General features: G+C 39.2%; 1 protein-coding gene across 2 annotated transcripts in view; it reads right to left on the bottom strand.

The window, feature by feature from the left end:
• LOC122640898 (carnosine N-methyltransferase-like) overlaps positions 1 to 20589 on the bottom strand; it is a 47803-nt gene extending 27214 nt beyond the window's left edge. The window contains exons 1-3 of one of the 2 annotated variants that reach the window (XR_006329773.1): positions 20426 to 20589; positions 11027 to 11099; positions 414 to 457 (exon numbers count right to left, since the gene is read on the bottom strand). Coding sequence is in view for 1 of the 2 variants with exons in the window: in XM_043834180.1 (XP_043690115.1) it covers positions 414 to 457; positions 11027 to 11099; positions 20426 to 20511 (203 nt within the window). In the remaining variant the exon portion in view is untranslated. The remainder of the gene's footprint in view (positions 1 to 413; positions 458 to 11026; positions 11100 to 20425) is intronic. The other variant, XM_043834180.1, reaches the window with a different exon arrangement.
• Between the last annotated feature and the right edge of the window lie 858 nt (positions 20590 to 21447).

Below are 21447 nucleotides of genomic sequence, written 5' to 3'. Positions count from 1 at the left end.
CAGTGGGCATTCACGCCCAAAATCTTGACACTTTTGCCAAAGCCTCAAAAAGGCCAAATAGCAACCTAGAAAGACAGTGACTCAGTAAGACTGTTGAAATTGATAAGGTATTCCTTAACATGTTCAATAAAAAGAACACCTTGGAACTCACAAATCTATTTTCACCACATCAAAAGAATGGCACAGCAGCATAATATCATCAGCACAAGTTGAAAGTACAAGGCCCACAGTCACTTTTGCAACTTATCAATTCTACAGGACTAGCCAGTGTATATCCGCAATTCCACATCCATCTTAGTTTTCTAACCACTTGTACTCAAGGAGGATAAGTGTTGCCTAGGCATGTTGTAGGCCTACAAAATAAACTATTTTTCCACAGCTTCAAATGAAAGACCAAGTTGAGAAAAATGTACCGTCTAAGCCTCTGACATTTTAAAGGGAAATGGGATAGAAGAGCCTGCATAAAAAATATGATTCACTAATTTAAAAATATCTTTTGATAAAAGAAAACAAATTATTTTAAACGATAATTAGAAAATTCTATGCTGAAATAAAAATATCAATTCGAATTACATATTATACTACAAGAGCATAATAATTGTATTCCCAGTAAAGCAGCATAATGGAATTAGAGATCTCCTGGAAAGATTCACAAGTGAAATGAAAAAATTATCTTACAGAAAAAGGCAAGTGTAAAAAAATTCCTTGTAACTCCTATCAGACTTGGGACACCAAATCCAAGCACAAAATCTATGGAAAGAGACTCCGCGTAGTCACTCCATTAGATTTAGAAAAAAATTAACCGCCAATTGGCAACAGCAACTTGTGTATATATATATAGATATATATATAGAGAGAGAGAGAGGGGCTATGTAGAGCTTTACAATTTCAGTTTGTTGTATCATACATCTGAAGCAGTAAGAGTTTTCTTGAAACAATTTTTTAATCCATTTTGTATCCTCTTCCTTTGTGTATAAACCATGTTTTGGGAAAGACTAACAGAGTCACTGAAATTTGGATTTCTTTTTCTAATCACCAAATAAATGCAAGCATTATAAGTCCCAAAAAGAAAAGGGTGAGGGAACAATTGAATCTGAAACACAAATTAACCAGAGACCTTCAAACACTGTCAGATGACTCAGATCTATTAACTCCATAGCTGATTGTCTAGACAGGGATGGAGATTCGATTCCCCAGATTCTGAACCCTAAGTTTGGGTCGTTATGGGCCCACCAAAGAAAAAGAACAATTCTGGAAAGTATATGGAGATGGAATCAAACTGAAAAAATTCCAGAATCAGGAACTTTATCGTAATATCAAGGAATGGGGCTTAAGTGTAAATACAATAAGTTATCTTCTTCTTCAACCTCTCGTTAGTTCAACAACCAGCAGTAAACCAGGTTGCTTTCGAGTGGTAGATCTCACTCGGGTTAACTCCTTTCAACTTGAAATTTTAGGAGGAGATTCCTAATTCCCAACCCTCTTAAGAGCAACTAACAATAGTGATGCAGATTCATCATCAAATAGGGCTTGTTTCATTGGGAATAAGTGTAGGGTTGGGATATATATATGTTGGGCCTTTGTTCCCAAGGGTTTTCTATGTATTAGGCCACTTTAGTGGGCCTGAAATAGGGGTATATAGGTTGCATACGGGATTAGCCCAATACTTAGTTTTTAATTGAACCGGTTTAAATTGGTTGCATCCAATTGGTTCAATTGGTATAATTTAAGTGAAGTGATCCTATTGGCTAAGAGGTTCTTATATCCTATTGGCTACTAGGGAATCTTCTTTATTTTAAGTAGTTTAAGTTGTTTTAAGTCATTAGGACTCTATTTTGAGTCTATTTGAGTTTCCTAGTCAGTTTAAGTTGCCTAATAGGTTAGGGATAAGGTTAGGCCATTCTTTTTTAGTGTCTAAGTCTATTTTTGAGTCTTCTATATAAGTTTGTAAGGGAGGCCAGCATTGTATACGAATTTGATTAATAAAAATTAGCTTTATGCTTGCTGCCTTTGTTGCTGCCTTTGCTCCATCGTGAGTGTGCCTTGTGAGTAATATCAAGGCTGCCTTGTGAGTAATATCAAGGTTGAAGGGATTGGTGGATCTCCAATCGACTCCTTGCATTGTGAAGATCGGGAGGGCTGCTACTTATCTCCTTGCATTGTGAAGATCAGAGACCCCATTGTTCATCTTCAAAGTTGTTTCCATTGAAGACCTGTAACAAGTAAGAAATTCTGCAACTATTCTTCTTCCTTCTAGAAGGTCACATATAAGGTGATTTTCGTGAGAATTCTGCCCAGCCAAATCTAACCATTAGAATCTGCTAAAAATTTGATCAAGTCTTTCTCAAACCCTAAGAGAGACTCGATTCAAATTTCAGCACCATCCACCCAGCCGATTGTCTGGAATTACAGTTTTATCCCTCTCTCCTACTTCTACTAGGAAACCTCCATAACTCCAAATCTATCCATCAGTTTCAAACCAAACTTTCAACATACATCCCTTACATCATTGTTGACACTCGATCCAAGTTTCAGCCCCAAACTCCCACTTTATCCCCTCCATTCCTTCACTCCATTAAAACCTAAAACCTGCAACACAATTCTGTCCAGAACTGCAGAATTTTAAAACCTTCCCAAATCCTATTATTTTTATACCATATTGACCCCCTAGACCTGCCCATTAATACCCTATAAACCCCTTTCCCAATATCCAACCCTAACCCTAGGAATTGACCTAAATCCTAGTGCTGTCCATTCGAACCAGCAGCCCCTTTTTTTATTTGATCCTGTTGTTTGGCTCCTAGTAGGTCTACTACCTATCTAGGACTACATTAAGTGGTATCAAAGCTATGGCGGAGGGCAGCTCCAACCAAGCCTTGAAAGACCCACCTCCCTTCGTTTTCAAGACCCAAGTTCGTCTACCCAATGGGAGCACAGCCATCTTAGTTGTTGATGAGAGGAGACGTAACAACATTATTTCACAATCCGTGGTGGATATGTTGTCCCAATCGGAGAGATTTGCATCGAGCCTACAGTAAAGTCCGTGTTGAATTTGGGTGTTCTTCATATCATGATGGTGCTTGGTGTAAGCCGGTACCATCTCCAAGGATCTTTATTGCAGAGGTTGCAATTGGTTGGACGAGCGACAAGGTTGGATTGAACCGGAAAACAACTTGTGTGTCCTACCGATCGACGAGCGTCTATATCATTTGTTTACTCTAAAAGGATTACAACCAAAGGTGACCACATCGATGTACAGCCACAAGGATCGCCGAACATGTCAACTCAAATGCAAGTGACGCCGATCGTGTTTGAAGTTTCACCTATGGCAGATGTACCAACAAAAGATTCTACTAAAGCGGTTTGTGTTGAAGAGATTCAAGAACCTATAGCTAAAGAAATTCAAGTAGACCAAGCTGCACCAAAGTTGAGATCATGGTTGAGAAGCTCGGCCATCAAATTGATGTGGAGGTCCAACACACAATGGTAGAAGAAACTATCAAGAGGGCAAAGTAGACAAGGCGAGGACATGGAAGATGAAGTGGTGATTGACAACACTCCACAAGAAATCATCGACATCCAAGATGTTGTTCTTGAAGAGGTCGAGCACATAGAGTTTGTTATGCCACTATGGTTCTTTGAAGAGAACGCTCCATGCATTGAAGACTTAATCCCCAATGTTCCCGCTTCACCGAAATTCGTTTGGGGATGGTCAAAGCTCTGATCACATGTTGATTCCCCTCATCACTACAAAATTCGAGGACGAATTTTTCAAGTTGGGGAGAGTTGATGCAGATTCATCATCAAATAGGGCTTGTTTCATTGGGAATAAGTGTAGGGTTGGGATATATATATGTTGGGCCTTTGTTCCCAAGGGTTTTCTATGTATTAGGCCACTTTAGTGGGCCTGAAATAGGGGTATATAGGTTGCATACGGGATTAGCCCAATACTTAGTTTTTATTTTCTGTTTTTAATTGAACCGGTTTAAATTGGTTACATCCAATTGGTTCAATTGGTATAATTTAAGTGAAGTGATCCTATTGGCTAAGAGGTTCTTATATCCTATTGGCTACTAGGGAATCTTCTTTATTTTAAGTAGTTTAAGTTGTTTTAAGTCATTAGGACTCTATTTTGAGTCTATTTGAGTTTCCTAGTCAGTTTAAGTTGCCTAATAGGTTAGGGATAAGGTTAGGCCATTCCTTTTTAGTGTCTAAGTCTATTTTTGAGTCTTCTATATAAGTTTGTAAGGGAGGCCAGCATTGTATACGAATTTGATTAATAAAAATTAGCTTTATGCTTGCTGCCTTTGCTCCATCGTGAGTGTGCCTTGTGAGTAATATCAAGGTTGCCTTGTGAGTAATATCAAGGTTGAAGGGATTGGTGGATCTCCAATCGACTCCTTGCATTGTGAAGATTGGGAGGGCTGCTACTTATCTCCTTGCATTGTGAAGATCGGGAGACCCCATTGTTCATCTTCAAAGTTGTTGCCATTGAAGACCTGTAACAAGTAAGAAATTCTGCAACTATTCTTCTTCCTTCTAGAAGGTCACATACAAGGTGATTTTCGTGAGAATTCTGCCCAGCCAAATCTAACCATTAGAATCTGCTAAAAATTTGATCAAGTCTTTCTCAAACCCTAAGAGAGACTCGATTCAAATTTCAGCACCATCCACCCAGCCGATTGTCTGGAATTACAGTTTTATCCCTCTCTCCTACTTCTACTAGGAAACCTCCATAACTCCAAATCTATCCATCAGTTTCAAACCAAACTTTCAGCATACATCCCTTACATCATTGTTGACACTCGATCCAAGTTTCAGCCCCAAACTCCCACTTTATCCCCTCCATTCCTTCACTCCATTAAAACCTAAAACCTGCAACACAATTCTGTCCAGAACTGCAGAATTTTAAAACCTTCCCAAATCCTATTATTTTTATACCATATTGACCCCCTAGACCTGCCCATTAATACCCTATAAACCCCTTTTCCAATATCCAACCCTAACCCTAGGAATTGACCTAAATCCTAGTGCTGTCCATTCGAACCAGCAGCCCCTTTTTTTATTTGATCCTGTTGTTTGGCTCCTAGTAGGTCTCCTACCTATCTAAGACTACATTAAATAGACCCAAACACCAGGTATTATTTTAATAACAAATGGTTGAAGCAAATCTGGGCGGAGGTTTATGAACCAGATCCGAAACTCTGGATAGAACTCTAAACTGAAATAAGGTTTCAGTCCCAAGTTCTACAGGATGAGTCGCCCTAGTGTAAAGGTGGAGCTCCCAACATCTGAGATAAAGGAAAAGATCCCAGGGAAATAAATTGAATTCTGCCGAACTGCTAGTGTCGCCCAAAATCAGAGAATAACAAACAGAAATGAGAAAATAGGGAGATAAAGAATAGAGGAGGAAGTATAAGGAGGAGAAAAGAGATCAGAAGGTAAGCACAACAAAAGAAATAAGAAAGGAAGATCTGACCTGAAGATGGATAAGTTCAGGAGTTACGCAGGGAAGAGAGAACAGTTGTGTATGCCACTTCATAGAACATGAACTAAAAAGAAACTTTATTAAATCAACTCTAATTTATCTAATGATGGGATTATATGGCTATTTAAATAAGAAAAAACTTCTAATTTTATACCTAATCTGAAAATAGAAACTGAAATCAAGTAGGAAACTACTTCAGAAAAAGAAATTGAAATAAGCCTACGTAATGTATCTACTTCCCAGCTATATAATAAAATAAAACCAAAAATGCAATTACACAAATAACCCTAACAAATAATCAAAAAACCTACCTAACCCAGCGTGTAACTGCATCACAAGCTTTACACACCAGACCTTTTTCAGTGCTGTGACCTTGTTAGCTTTTGAGTTACAGTGCATTTCATGTTGTGCAATATTTTTTTTGCAGTGTTTATTTTTGTTATCTGTACAGTTTTCAGTTTCACACACCTGCATCACAGGCCCAGCTTGAAACCCTATGAGAAGATCCCCCACTATACAATAATCTCCCCAATGGTTCTAGCGCATCGACTTTCGTGCTAGGCGATTGAAAGCCGGGCGCACTTGTGCACCCTCCGTTTACTCTCTTGTTCCTTAGTTTGCTGCTGAAAAACGTAATAGGCCAGTGCGGCTCACTGCTTTTCTTTCTTCCCAAAATATTAGATGTAAAAGCGTTTACTGGGCATGTCCATGTTGTGGTTCTTTTTATTTTTTACTTTGTTTCGATTTAAAAGAAAATGTGTCCCTCAAAATTGTTGTTGTGCAATAGTTAGTAGAGTTCAGAAGGTTCTCACCTACAAATAAGTTGGCCACAAGCACTGACAGAATTTTGATGCCATGCATTAAGGTTATAACTCCATACTTCTCGTAACAGGGACCTGTCATATATCGGTGTATGATAGGAGACTTCTCACTCAAGCTTGGCCCCAAAGTCCATCAGGCTCAATATATGTGGCCGCTTGGTTGGCACGCATCGCATATGTTAAAAGATGAAAAACATTTCACCATATGGCAAACTTTGAGAAATTGATGAGTTCTAATGAATCAAAGTAAGATTTAATGAACTGAAAAACTACAGGACAGAACCGCAGTGTTCCTAGCTTAGGTAACAATAGTGCAGGAAATAAAAGATGTAATAACCCACAAACCAGCTAGCTGATGGGGCTAAAAAGTTGGTCAAAGGCTGGCCTAAATCTGCTGAACTTGTGGCAAAAATATCATCAAGAGTGTCAAGTAATGAAGGTAGACAAAATAGAAACTTGAGGAATACCAGTTTCCAAATCTGATGAACCTGCACTTTTGGACAAGTGTAGCCCCAATAGAGAAGAACATATAAAAAATTGGGCTTGATCCAAGGGCTGGACTAGTTGGAATCCCTGATGAAGTCAGATATCACAAGTAGACAAACTACTGATACAAGGACTGAAACAGAGAAATAGAACTAGCAGAAAATGGAGTGAATAATAGCTGAACTAAATCACAGAGAATGGAAACAAAAGTGGGGAATCCACAAGAAAAGTTTCAGATTACCTTGACAGTCACCCATGCATCACCATGTAGCTTGCTGAAACTGTAGTAAAGATGGACGGCAAGGAGAGGGAAGACGGATATGATCTGGAAGAAGGGATATGACCTGGCTTCACCACCAAGGCCAGCGGGAAGCTTCACCACCCAAGGTTTGCTGCTGAATCACCACAGTAGCATGCATCTCACAAAGAGAACTCAATAAAGGAATAGCCAAAACCGTAAGTTCTGGACACCCCTTCCATGTAGCCCCATTATCTGGTTCTTGCTACAAAATTAGTAACTCTCCATCTAACCATTGGTTCTTGAAGATATTTTAACCAAAGTCTGATTCTTGCTACAAAATTAGTAACTCTATATGTGTGGGAGTACTTGTCTCCCAAATAAATTCAAAGATAGTAACCTTCTAGAATGGATATGTTATCATGGTCCAAGACTTCAGTGGTTTTGGTCGAAACCTACAGAAAAAATTTCATCTTCGACCTGAACCGCATAAAACCTAGTGCAACTCACTAGGGATTTCAAGTTTCGACCAAAAGTTTCATGTTTTGGTTGAAATCTACGTAGGTTTCGGTCGTGCCATTTCGTTTCACCAAAACGGTACAACCATTTGGTATAAAAACTGAAAGTCATCGAAATGGGTATTGTTCAACCCATTTTGACTTGTGGTTTTGATAGGTTTCGATTACGTTGTTTTTGGCCATTCCACTTCAAACTCTTAATGGAACTAGTTGTTAGAAGCTTGTACAAGTCATCTACAGACAACATTTGGTGGATTTGAGGGAGATTGATTGAAGAGTCACAGTTTGAGATAATACCCTTTTTCCCAAAAAATTTGGGCAAAAAATAGGGTAAACATGTGGTGGTATGTTATATAGTACTTGCCGATCTACGACTTCACGGAGTCGGATTAATTTTCTGTGTTGCAAATATTTTTTAATTTCTAGTTTAAAAAATTGATTTTCTTGCAACAAAATTTTGACAAAAATAGGTTAATATTTAGTGGTTGAAGCTCAATTTTATATATGTTAATCACCACCAGCCGATTTATGGTGTCAGTGTCACTTTTTTTTTTCCTGCCAAAAAATAATTATTTTAATTTTTGAAAATTAGAAGAATATTTTTAAAAATTCAAAAATAACGTTAACATGGAGATAGATGTTACATATGTTTCTTCTATGTCTGACACACATGGAGACCTCAGTACGGAGGGTAGTAGTGGGTTCGGGCGACCGGGACTGGCATGCACCATCATTTCTCAGACACATCTAAGTATGGTGGGTACGGTGGGTTTGATCAACATGGCTCTTCATCATCTTCATTCTGCACTACTAATGATGATCAGTCACAGGTGTGACATCTTTAGTGGAACCATCTTCTCCTTCCCAGGCCCCCAACAGCTCTGTCAGTCCTGTCCATCGAGCAACCACAGTAGAGGCACGTTTGCATCATCTTCCGACCTGGTGATCTATATCCAAACCTAGAGTATGTGGATGATGAGACATATCAGGTTGTTGTGATGGACTTTTGAGTGTTTCTTCTGACATACCATGACATGGCCATCTTTTGTGATTGAGTCGGAGGAATGGTCTCGTTGTCAGCAGCAATCTTCCACATTGTTTGAGCCCATGTGGAACTCTATGTGATATTGACATAGAGGAGGAGAACGATGTGGAAGATTGTGCTTCCAACAAGACCATTCCTCCGACTCAATCACAAATCCTGCAGGAAGCGCAAGAGAATTTCACTTCTTTTAACCTTTGATGTGTGACTTATGAAGTTAGTATCTGTACATTTGCACCTTTGATGTAATATTATGAAATTTAATAATATTAAGTGATTTTTCTCCATTTGTCACTTGCAATTGCATATTTTAATTGGTTTCATTACATTTTTTATGTTATAGTACTAAATCATGTGTAACATAGGCTATCTTTGAGAAATATACAGGTAACGTATGGCATACATTGCCAACCTAGGGTACGAAACCAAGGAACAATCTGAGTGTGTTTTTCAACAATCTTAAGGTTCCCCTGTATTTAAGGATGCTTATTTGGGTTTCTGCCAAGTTTCAGCTCAAAATATGGTTGTTTGATCACTGAAATGGTCAATGAAACCAACCACCGACCTCTGCAGGATTTCGATCAGATTTCGGTAGAAACACGAAATAATTCAGTCTACTTGAACCTTTGATTTAATTAAAAAAAAAAAGGAAGTATCAAAATAGCAACTACTAAATAGCTATTGACTTAACAACTAAGAAACTATTACAAAAATAGAAACTAGAGTAGTAACAGCCCCTAATAGAATGTTCCAGCAAGATATTCCAACATCTCCATGCATAGTCTTCTCATAGGGCCCCACACAATCTGCTAGAAGATTTCCACAAGCCATACAGAGGCAAACCTGATTCTAGCTTGAATCAGGACCAGAACCAAAACCGTGAGCATTAACTGAACCCAGATTCTGATTTTAGGCCTGAGTCTACGTATGTTCTCTCTTCCTCCTTCGCGTGTACAGCTTGAACTATGCATCATCTATGTCTGGTGGCCAAACTTAAAAGTGGAAAGTCACAAAAGAAAAAGGTTGGCTACAAACTACAAAGTTTGACATATGATCAATCTAGAGTCCTCTTATCTAACTAATGGTAGGTTTGGCTACATCATCAACCCAAGCTAGACAGATCCATGACTCGTCCACCTAATTATGGTGTGGTGGCTTGTCTACAAAACCTTTTGTTAAGTAGAAGATCGCATAAAGACACATGCAACTTACTTGTGGCTCTGCACCAGCTTTATACTTAACAATGAAGTATTTACCATTAAGGCTGTTAAGCATACGGAGGCCAGCCTGCAGGCGTGAGTTTGTATCAGAATCAGGTCAGGACCTCAAATTCTGGGCATTTGCGCAAAAAGTGAATGGTACCCAGCTCAGATGAGAAAAATCACAAAAGACAACCATTGAAGTAGTGATAGGGTGTATATGATTATATGTGTTGGTGCTCTTGGCAGTGTTGTCGTTTTGGCAACAAGGATTTGGCAGTGCTGTGGTTGTGAAGACAGTATTCAGTTGGTCAGCAGGGTATCTTTTGGAATTGTATATATATTCTCGTTAAAGGACCGAAAACGCATCTCTGGAGCACTAGTGAGGAAGGAAATCAAGGAGAAGTCGTCTTCTACCATTCCGACGTGATTCGAGAGCAGAGGCGCGAAGGAAATCGTCAGAAAACATCGGTTTGGTTGTTAGCGATGGATTCGAGTGCTTGATTCGTCCTATTGAAGATCTCACAGCATTCGTTTGGAGTTCAGAGTTTTCCTTTGAGAAGGTAAACGTGTTCACAAACCATTGTCTCTGTGTAATCTGTTAAGGGTTGGGTTTGTGATTGAAATCTGATTATTGGGTTGATTGATTGTAAGGCTGAGACCATTTTATATTGGGGATTGAAGTCCTTGCCCTCACTGAGGTGAGAGGTTGAAGCAGGTAAGGGGTATCCTGGCCGTAGGGGCGGCTAATTGTACTGTTGTTGAGTATTAGGCATATACGAAACGTTGAGGGGTATTGCTCCGTGGACGTAGCCTTCACATACTGTGAGGTGAACCACGTAAATCATGTCTCTGTGTCTACTTTTATTTGTTGGAGACTAATCCCTGTTTTGCAGAGTGGGTTTATAGTCTTGGTAGACCTGGCCACATTTTGGTGGTGCAAGGTGAGACCATAAGCGACTGTATGGTTTGCAAAAGACGCCGTAAAATTTAAGGGAACTGATTCACCCCCCCCCCTCTCAGTTCGATCCGGCTTTCACAATATGAAAACCCAGGACTCTGCCTAACTGTTTAATTATTTACAAAAAGAAGCATCAAATCATGAGCCATTATCTAGCCAATATAGTGCAGACTTAAATTCTCTGCTTTGAAATCTAAAAAAACAAAGCTTACAAAACAGCATGAAAGGTTATGATGCAACAAAATGACGAACCCGATTTAGGAAGAGGCTTACCTTGTGAGCAGGTGGAAGTTTTTTATAGGATCTCTCATATCTTCTAACATCCTCTTCCGCAGCGTTGGAATAGCTGTATAAGAGTTTTATGCCAATATTTTAAAAACAAACAATTAATAATTGATATCAGTATTGGAGAGAGAAAGGTGGCATAATCATATTATTAGTCCTAATTTTTTAAGTACATGTAACACTGAAAACATTGACACAAGGTGACTCACTCGGCAACTTGGAAAACCAGAAAAAAATGTCAGTAATACAATATTATACAATTCTAAAAGAAAAGTTCAATTAGCAGAGTAATATAAGAAAGTATTTCATAAAGGCAGATTTAAAGAAAGTGAGGTCCTGGGCCCAAAACTAGGAGCGAACCCAAAGCTAGGATTTGCTCGCAGAGCGGCACACTGAAAAAAGAAAGGTTTCTGAAGAAAAAGAAAAGTCGATCTCAGAAAAAACTGAGACCACTCGCCCAAGTCTCCCCTGTATCCCCCCTCACAGGCGTCTCATCCCTAAGACTTGCTTCCTCTGTATGAAGTTCCCTGTGGTTCCTTGAGTGCCAGCCGCAGAGAGGAATGCCATCAACCACTTGCTCACTGGCCACTTGGGCTTCGCATTTCAAGTTCGTTATCCTAACTGTCTCCCTCTGCTCAACCGGGAGCCTGGCCCCTTCTTCTATCTCATCTAAACCTCTTTAGTTAAGAAAAAGTTACAGACCTTTATCAGTTGCAACCTGTCCCATTTGACTCCTACCACAATAAAAGCAAGCTACAAATTAACCTTCTGATAAATCAAAGGCCGAGAATTTTCAATGGACATGCTCCAGCATCAGTAGCACTCACCCACAAAGAGAGAGTATTTAGAATAGACCAATATAAACAAAAATATAAAGACATGGAACTCAAAAAATAGAAAAAATATCTAATCACATGGCAGAATTGAAACATGGAATGAAGAACTTGGAATAGAATAAAATGGTGAGAAGTATGTAATTGGGAAATAAAACCACCACCGTCATCAGAATCTTTAGGAACAAATTTAGCTGCACCACTAGAATTGATGTCTAAAATAATTTAAAAAATAACAGTTCATTACTGAAAGCCCAAGAACACAAACCATTTTATTTATCTTTTCTAAATTAGCAGTGGTACTGGTACCCTAACATCTGATTAAAGCATTGAAGGATGAATAACTTCAACACCACCTCTGTGACAAATTTAAGTGGATTGAAAAAAAGTGAGCCATATGTTAATCTGTTTCACTCATCTCCCTGTTCATCAAAACACATGCATTCAAGCCAATCCTAACAAGTTAGCAATCATGCCATTGTTAATCAAAGAAACTTTATCTTTACATATAATCAATTGAATACGATTATCGTTGTACTTTGTTCTTTTTATACATGATAAATTTTACTTATAACTTATTTATAGTGTTTTATGCTTAGTGGGCGAGCCTTGGCGCAATGATTAAGTTGAACTATTGCAACCTGTTGATTGCCAGTTCAAAACTTAGAAACATCCTCTTCTGCAAAGCAGGGGGTAAGGCTGCGTACATTTGCCCCTCCTAGACCCAGCAGTAGCGGGAGCCTTGTGCACTGGGACACTCTTTTATAGTGTTTTATGCTTCAAAATTATATTTTGCATATCCTAAGCATTTCCATATGTTTCTTGACTATCTCCATACATATTTTTAGCATATCTTGCATCTCTCCGATACGATACGATACGTCTCTTAAAATCACCCTTGGGATACGATACGTCTCTTACCGATAATTTAAACCTTGGGTGGAACCATTTTTCCCAAATCTTAGAAATAATGGACAAAGGTAAATCCACTCCACCAAATAGTCATAAAAAGAGTTGAACAAAGCTCCCTTTAGGATAATCTACCAGGTAATATAACCCAATATTGAATTTATAGCTTCCTCTAAGATATTATATGGAGGAGAGGACTTTTCATATTTCCCATCTAGCAAAGGTCTCCTAAATGTATGTCCCATTGTATAAATTACCTCCATCTCAAAATATGATAATTATCTAAGTCTGTTGAGTAATTGGCAGATAGGATTGAAGGCCTAAATAGAATTTTCTTCTCTACACCATTCATCTTCCCAAAGTATATTTCTATCTCCTTTCACAAACTTGAAGCGAACCTACGCAAGAATTCCTAACGAAACATGACCACTTACCAAACACTAAAACCATATGAAATGATGGGGTTTCTACTCAGGGATTGCGATTAAGAAACCTCAAGTAAACCAGAAAAAACAGGGATAAGGAAACTAAAATTAAGAGAAATTTAACAAGGACTGTTCTGATGGGGCATCACGAGACCCGGTGTTTTGATTTGTAAATTATAAGAAAGGTTGTAAGAGATTTTGATTTGGTTTCGGGTATTGTATTCATTATGTTTTGTACATTTATCTAAGTAGCTACTTATGGCGACTTGAATAAGATCCTTTACCAATGAGTTTACTCTGATTATTGTTGTTATGATAATTAAGTGCCTTATATTGTTTCAAATTTCCATGGCCTTATGGTCACCGCCCGTGAGGGCTGCACTTTCCTTTATCCCAGGACTGTGGCATTACAGATGGTATCAGAGCATAGAACGTGGTTAGAAACTAACCATAGACCCTGGTAGAACAAGGGGTTACACATGCAAGAGTGTTGATTTCTCAGGACAGGGTGCCAGGAGAGGGATGTAGATGCGACATAATCCGTGAGTGTAATGATTGATGTTGTGCAAATGAACTAATGCTGTGACTTGGAATTTGGGAGTATGATGCTCCATGTATGATAGCTCTGTATGTAGTGATATTATATTGCTGTGACGATTGCTGCCGTTTGTCTGTTAATGACAAGTGAATGACGTGAGAGTGTATGAATTGTGTATGCTTATATGATTTCTTTTGGATGTTACTACATTCTTGTTTATAAGTATACTGTTGTGTTGTCGCCTACTACACCAAGGTATGTATCACGGCGTAGCTATAGCACATGGGGCGGTTAATCAAATACTTCTCCTATGTACATAGATTTAAAGTGCGATGTGTAATGTACGGCGATACACCTTATTTATACATAGCTTTAGTGCTGGTGGACGCTATATAAATTATAAAATCGTACTATTCCTTTATATATGGCGTGGTACATATGTACACCTATATATGTATATACATATTAATTACTAGCATATGTATACTTTTTTTTTTTAGCATAGGTGTAGAGATATAAGTGTGTATATGAATACACACACTTTGGCAGGGACACACGATTAGGAGCATGTGTAAATGGAGTATTATGACCATAAAAAGGGTTAGGAGACGCTAACGCATCGTCATTTAGGACTTAAACACAGCAAAAACCCCAAATGTCTGAAACAGGGGTCAACCAGACCCGCCGGTTGACAACCGGACGCACCGGTATCGCGTAACTATAAATGCATGGGCTGCGCAGATTTGACTCATTTCAATTGGACTGAAAGCCCATTCGACTCTTTTCACTCTCCAACTCCTCTTTATCATCTCTAAACCTTAAACCCCCTTTCCTCCATAAAAAATTGAGTGTTCTAGCCCCAAGAACATCAACCCACAACCCCTCTTCTTGAGATTCCATCATTTCTCCGTTTCTCCACCAAACCAAAAACCTAAGAAACCCCCATGGCAGAATCACATCGATCTGGAAGGGGTCAAGCACGTAGCCTACAAACCCAAAGGGAAGAAGGCGGCTTCCGGATCCTCAAGAACGCACGACTTTGCTACACCGAAGGCTAGGAACTACTGGAAGCATTACGAGACAAGGGCAATCGAGTATGGTAGGGATGTTGATTACAATTCCTTCAATGCCTTGTATCTTTATCAGCATTTCTCTTCTCTAGGATGGGAACCTCTCTTAACATTTGACCACCCTTGCTATCCCCGCCTTGTGCGACTATTCTACTGTAATAGGCATATTAGTGGAATGGGAGATACCCTGGAAATTCCCTCCCTGGTGAAAGTGGTGAAATTGCGGTTTACACTCTAAGAGTTAGGACAAATCTTGAACCTCACATGTGTAGGAGAATTGAAATTTTGGCCTCAAAGAGCCCGGCACCAAGATTTTATGGATGAGAGAGGGCAGTGTACATTGTCATCACAGGGATTTACAGAAATGCCTATGTAGTGAAGAGTGCCTAGTTGAAACCCCTGCCCCGGCTCATTGCTCATATTAGTAGCCACAATATACTACCCAAGAGTGGCCACAGAGACGAAATTAACCCTTAACCCTTTACAGGCCTACTTGACCTATTGCCTCTGTACTGCTAACCTGTGAACCTCCCCTATACCATTATGAGGTACATGGAGACAAAAGGTGCAAGAGATGGCAAATATAACCTACCCTTTGGGAGATTACAGAGTCAAATCTTCGAGTACTTCGAAGTAGAATTAGAGGATGAAACACCAGCCCCAGCCCAGAATCACATAAATGCCTCTCAGTTGGCAAAACTGAAGGGGATATTAGAAGGGGATGAGACCCAGGGGATGAGACTCAAGGGGGTGAGGCACAAGGGAGAGGTGAGCAGGGAAGAAGAAAGAGGACCAGGAGCAATGCTGAGACAGAGATGGAGAGAGGGGAGGATTCTGACTACGATTACAATGGAGTCTCCCAATAGGAATTTCAGAAGTTCAAGGAAGAAGAAATGGCCCAACTAGGGGAGATCAAGCTACAAGGCATGGCAACCAATGCCAATCTAGTCATCTACAACAACAGATTGGACAATCAGGCCAAGAAGATTGGAGAACTGACAAAGATGATGAGCCACATGAACCAGTTCTTTGGGGTGAAGGAACCTGGGAGCTGAGCCGCAAATGATGATGAAGAGGATGGCGACCAGTGACTTCTAGTATTTCTGATTTTTACCTTGGATTTACTTATTATGGACATGTATTTATTGTGATGGGGGTAATTAACAATTTCAATACTTTGAATTTTTGTTCGGGTTGAGAACTAGGACGGGGAATGAGAATAGTGTGCTTTCATTTTGGGTTTAATGATTTAGATGCTTTTGCTGAATGGTGACAATTATTGATATTTTAATGGATGGAGTAGATGACTATAGTTTTATTTGATTATATATTAATTGGCTTTGGTGTAATTGTTGCCTCACATCACTTGTCTGCTACATTAGGACAGTAATAGGAGAATTGTTGTTGTATGCATGAGAAATATATTGCCTTGACTATTATGTTGATGTGCATTCCTTGTTCTGTGACCCTGTGACTTCATGTGATGAGCGAATCCGTAGTAATCTGTGGGTGTTTGGCACCTTAGGTTGTTACGTCTCCTGATGACATATGACTAGAATTTAAAATTTTCCTCTTCAATCTCTTTGGAGAGAAAAAAGGGTGAAAGAGAGAGGAGGAAAGTAGAAGCAAGGTAGCAGCTCCAGCTAGAGAATCCATTGTTACACCTAGGGTTTGGGTGGAGTCGGCTTAGGAGAGAAGTCCAGCTAGCTTGGGAGGTGATGGGAAGTCCAGCCACCATAACCAGCCTAGTATTCCAAGGCTGTGACAAAGGTAAAATCCTTCGAAACCTATTTGGTTTTCAATCCAGGCTTTGTGTTGTGTTTCCAGTGTAGTTATGGGATGATTTGGGTGACATTACACCTATTTGTAATGTGGCCTTGGAGGGAACGGAAGGGAATGGGGAGCCTTGGGCTTGGGCTTGGTGGAAATGGCAAAACAAGGTAAGGTTTCCCCAAGTCCATGAGTAGATAGAGTTAAGGCTTGTTTTACACTTCATTACTTGTCATTTATGGTGGAATTTAATGTCTATAATGTGTGATTTCGAAGTATGTGAGTGTGGGAAGAAAACCCCTTTGAAACCCCCAACTTTTCCGGAGCCAAAATGCAGCTCGACTGCATTTTGGGCTCAACTGGATCTCCGGTAGACCCAACCGGCAATACAGCAGAATGATCGACGACCTCCGGTTGCCTCTGGATTTTAAATGCCTGTTTCTGATTAGAAACAGAGATAACCGGATCAACATCTGGCGAGTCCGGATGCCAATCCGGATGGGGTTCGGCAAGTCCGGATAAACCCTGAAAGCCTATTTGTTTGTTTTCACAGACCGAGACCAATGGGAAGGGATTTATTGACATTTTAGGGAGTTCTAATATACTTTTGGCCCTGATTTGGTGACAGATGGCCTATGACTCGAGGGTTCGAACGAACCAAGGTGAGTGGATTCTACTTTGGAATTTCTTTCCAGTTTGTGTGATGATGCGCTTATGTGAATGTTTATTTAATACGGTTTAACTTATATAGCAGTTATCAAGGCGTCCAGGCTCCTTGGTCGCCTTGCTGCCTAGACGGTGTCACATTGATTTCAGACCCTCTCCAATGCCATGGTCGCCTTCCCGCCTTGATAACTATGCTATATAGATACAAAATATAATGTGTTTCACCTTGTGTTTGTATGAGATGACATAAGATGATAAGTGAATAGGATCTATTTGCGATTTCTCTCTCCCATTCTGGATAGTGATTAATGTATTAATAGGATGAAGGAACAGTGAATAGATTGAACTATGTACTTGTGGTAGAGTAATGATATGCATATTGAATGTTGAATGCTGGCATGTGCGTGGTTGATTCTTGAACCCATTTGTAAGATGGTGATGTTGCACATACAATATGCCCTCCCCAAACCCCGCAGTGGCGGGAGCCTCGTGCACTGGGTACGCTTTTTTTTTTAGTAGTTCACAGGTATCGAGTATATATATATATTAATGTGATGTGTTGGTTGTGAACTGAATTAGTGAGTTCTGGTTGATGTATTATGAGTCGTGTGTACGCTATCAAATAGATAGTATCACGGTGTACCTCACTTAGCGGGGGAAGGAGTGAGGGTATGGAATGAGTTTTGTGGTACCTCACTTAGCGGGGGCAGGAGGAGTGAGAGGATACTCATGGTGTACCTCACTTAGCGGGGGGAGAAGGAATAGAGGGTAAAGGGGCTGATCCCACTTAGCGTGGGGTGGGGGGGAGAGGGAAGTGGAGATTCGACAGGAAGGTCATTTCTGAACGGTTAAGACAAATGATACGAGATGAGAAGAGAACAAAGGTTATTTCCATCTACGACCGGTTACAACAAACGTAGGGAAGTGTGAAGAGAATTGAGGATTAGCTCCATCTATGTGTGGTTATGACCATTATATGAAGGGTGTGGGAATGTGAGTCCATTCTACATGTGCATTGGTATGGTACCAATCCATTGTGTGTTGAATCCATACCATTCGAATGAGGCTATGATATTGATTTGTATATCCATCCCATCTACGTGTGGGCATGGTAATCTTTGTAATTTATGATTAGTACCATGTCGATTATTTAGATTTTATATGATAACGAATATAAGGTATTTACAAATGATAATGAAGTGCTAACGTAGGGCATGCCAAATTACTATGTATATATTGCTGGATGTTACTGGTGAGATTGTCTAGAGTAGATTTTACTCACTGGGCTGTTGTAGCTCCACACTTGGGGAAACTTTTTCAGTGTGTTTCAGGATAGGAGGAGTAAAGTTTGTTGATCGAGAGTAATGAGTTAGGATGCATAGTACCACATCACGAGACCCGGTGTTTTGATTTGTAAATTATAAGAAAAGTTGTAAGAGATTTCGATTTGGTTTCAGGTGTATTGCATTCATTATGTTTTGTACATTTATCTAAGTAGGTACTTATGACGACTTGAATAAGATCCTTTACCACTGAGTTTACTCTGATTATTGTTGTTATGAGAATTAAGTGTCTTATATTGTTTCAAATTTCCATGGCCTTATGGTCACCGCCTGTGAGGGCTGCACTTTCCATTATCCCGGGACTTTGGCGTTACATACATTATAAGGACTCCTGTTTTATCACTTGTTTATGCTCAATTTGTGTCTAGTTAGGTGTTCCAGTCCTATTTTTATGTTATCTTTTACTTAAAAGTATAGGGATAGTTTAGTCATTAAGTGTCTAAACTAAATTCAAAGTTTCTATTTGAAGGGGAAAAAAAAAATGGAGTATGTATTGGATTTGGTGTGAGAGCAATGACAATATTTCCTCCTTTTCCATGGGACTGGAGATTCACAAGCATGGAAGAAAGAACAAAAGCATCAAAACTTTATTCCATTTCCATATTAACCATGTAGTATCAAATTGTTTTTGTCATTTCCATCACTATTGTTGGGACTTATTTTGGAAGGTCAAAACTTATTTGTCTCACATGATTTTGATGTCATCTAAAAAGAGCTTATCCAGTTACTTACACAAAGATGCCAATATCCTGCAAATCCAATTTGTTTTGGCAGAGTCATGAGCCCTGCTCCTAAATCACCTAATTACCAACATGTCCTCTGTTGTGAGAAAGGATGAATTCATTGGGCCCATTCACCCACAGCATTGGCCTTTCCAAACCATCCTGCAACACATTCTCTGCTATTAGCTATTAAATTCACTAACCTGCTACCAAAGGCGTACATTCTTGATCCTGAATTCAGAACTCTCGCATCCTAGCCTTAAAACCTAGCCAATGGACATAAATGTCTGAATCTCCATTGTTGCAAGGTAGAGATTTTAATCTTCTATTCCAAAACCTCCATTTATCCTTTCAGCAACTCATCTTCAGAAACACTAACTCTATAGCCTGCTACTATTTCTCCACAAGCCTTATCTTTTTCCCCAGTAAACCCAAACATGATACTAGGATATGAAACTGTAACTGCGCAGAGCCAAACATTGTTCCATGAGTAAAGAGACTAGTTTGGCCATTATCTAGCTGTTTCAATAAGATGGACACAGCCTAAACTATTGATAACCATGGTAACAGAGTAAAGAACAGTATAGCACAATTTTTACTACAAAATTCAACATCCGGGTATCCCGTCTAGACAGTCTAATACACTTAATCAATCTCATTTATGGACCAAAGATGAACCTGGAATGGTCCTGTACTCGTCTTAAAGTTAAAATTCCATCCAAGCAGGCGTCTTATAAGCACGATTACGTTTTTAGTCTCTGTTTAGACCTATTATAGGTAATAGCCCGTTTACCTAAATTTAGAAAATTATCAAACCATGTTCAGCTCCTCCTGAGTAAATCAAAATTTTACTCGACCAATGTTCTCCTGAAACCAAGCTTAAGTGCTTCGTTTCTCTGGAGAAATTATCTGGAATTTTATTCAGCAAAAACTATTCCTTTCATATTGATGAATCAAATATACAAACAACTAATATTACAAATGATGAATAGAGAGTTCAAGGTAGAAGGAAACGATACCAAAGATCAATCTAGCAGAAAAACACAGTTCTGATCGACAGAATCAAATTAGAGTGGAGATTTAAATCATTTCAGATTAAAGAGAAACTTACTTGAGGTAAGCGCTAATGATTCGCCTGAGAGACTTCACCTCAAGCGCCTCTTCGAGCTTGCTGTGTTGAAGCTCTCCGCTCGGCATTTCGTCTTCGGAATCAAAACTCCAAAGCCAGTACAGATGAGAGCTCCGCCACGAAAGATTATGACAACATTGGCAATTCGAGGTTTTTATATGGACGTTACCTAATGCTTGCGTTAGCGTCAGACTAGTGTTGACAGGAGTATTGTCAACCCCACTGGGATCTTAAATTGGAGAGAAACTACATCTCACCACTTGCGGTAAAGTTTGGAGCTTTCACGCACGACACGCGTTGTGGTATTGTAGGGATTAGGGTGTCAAACCCTAAACCAAACGATCGAACCGAATCTTTATTGAACCAGCTTTGGTTTCAGATAGGTGTGTCAAACGGTCGATTCAGCTCGGTTTCGGTCGGGCTGAATCGGGTTTCGGTCTTGGAATGGTGAGACCAAAACCAAACAGTTAAGAAACTTCAGTTTTCGGTCGGTTTCGATTTCAATCCGGTGCGATTTTAGTTTATTTTAGGTTTTCAATATCGGATTAATACCTGTTTAGATCGGTTTACTTTCAGGTTTGAGCCACAATGAAATCTTAAATTCATAATTTGTAGTGAGAAAAGATTCAATAAAAAACACTTCAATTCACCTTCCCAAGTAAAAAAAAAAAAAGTATACAACAAAAAATAAGAAAAATGGTTTGATAGGTTCATCAGTTCATGTTGTAATTCAAACAAAGAAAAATAAATTATATGGGGAAGAATAAAAGATAATTAATATTCAAATCAATGGATAAATAGGGTTTGTAGCGAAATCATTATTACAAATCATATAGTTATTTATCATTAATTGTAAGGACAATGTAATTAAAATTGAAATCAATGAATAATCACTGAGAAGATAATTAATATTGAAATCACAAAAAGAACCCTACTATCAAATCATTTTGGATAACCAATTAATTTTGTATAGTAAACAAGGAGATCAATGGAAGAAGCATGGT

This window comes from Telopea speciosissima, chromosome 9 (genome assembly GCF_018873765.1).
Source record: "Telopea speciosissima isolate NSW1024214 ecotype Mountain lineage chromosome 9, Tspe_v1, whole genome shotgun sequence".
NCBI classification, from domain to species: Eukaryota; Viridiplantae; Streptophyta; class Magnoliopsida; order Proteales; family Proteaceae; genus Telopea; species Telopea speciosissima.
Note: the sequence above shows the minus strand (reverse complement) of the source record. Positions and strands in the feature narration are given on the sequence as shown.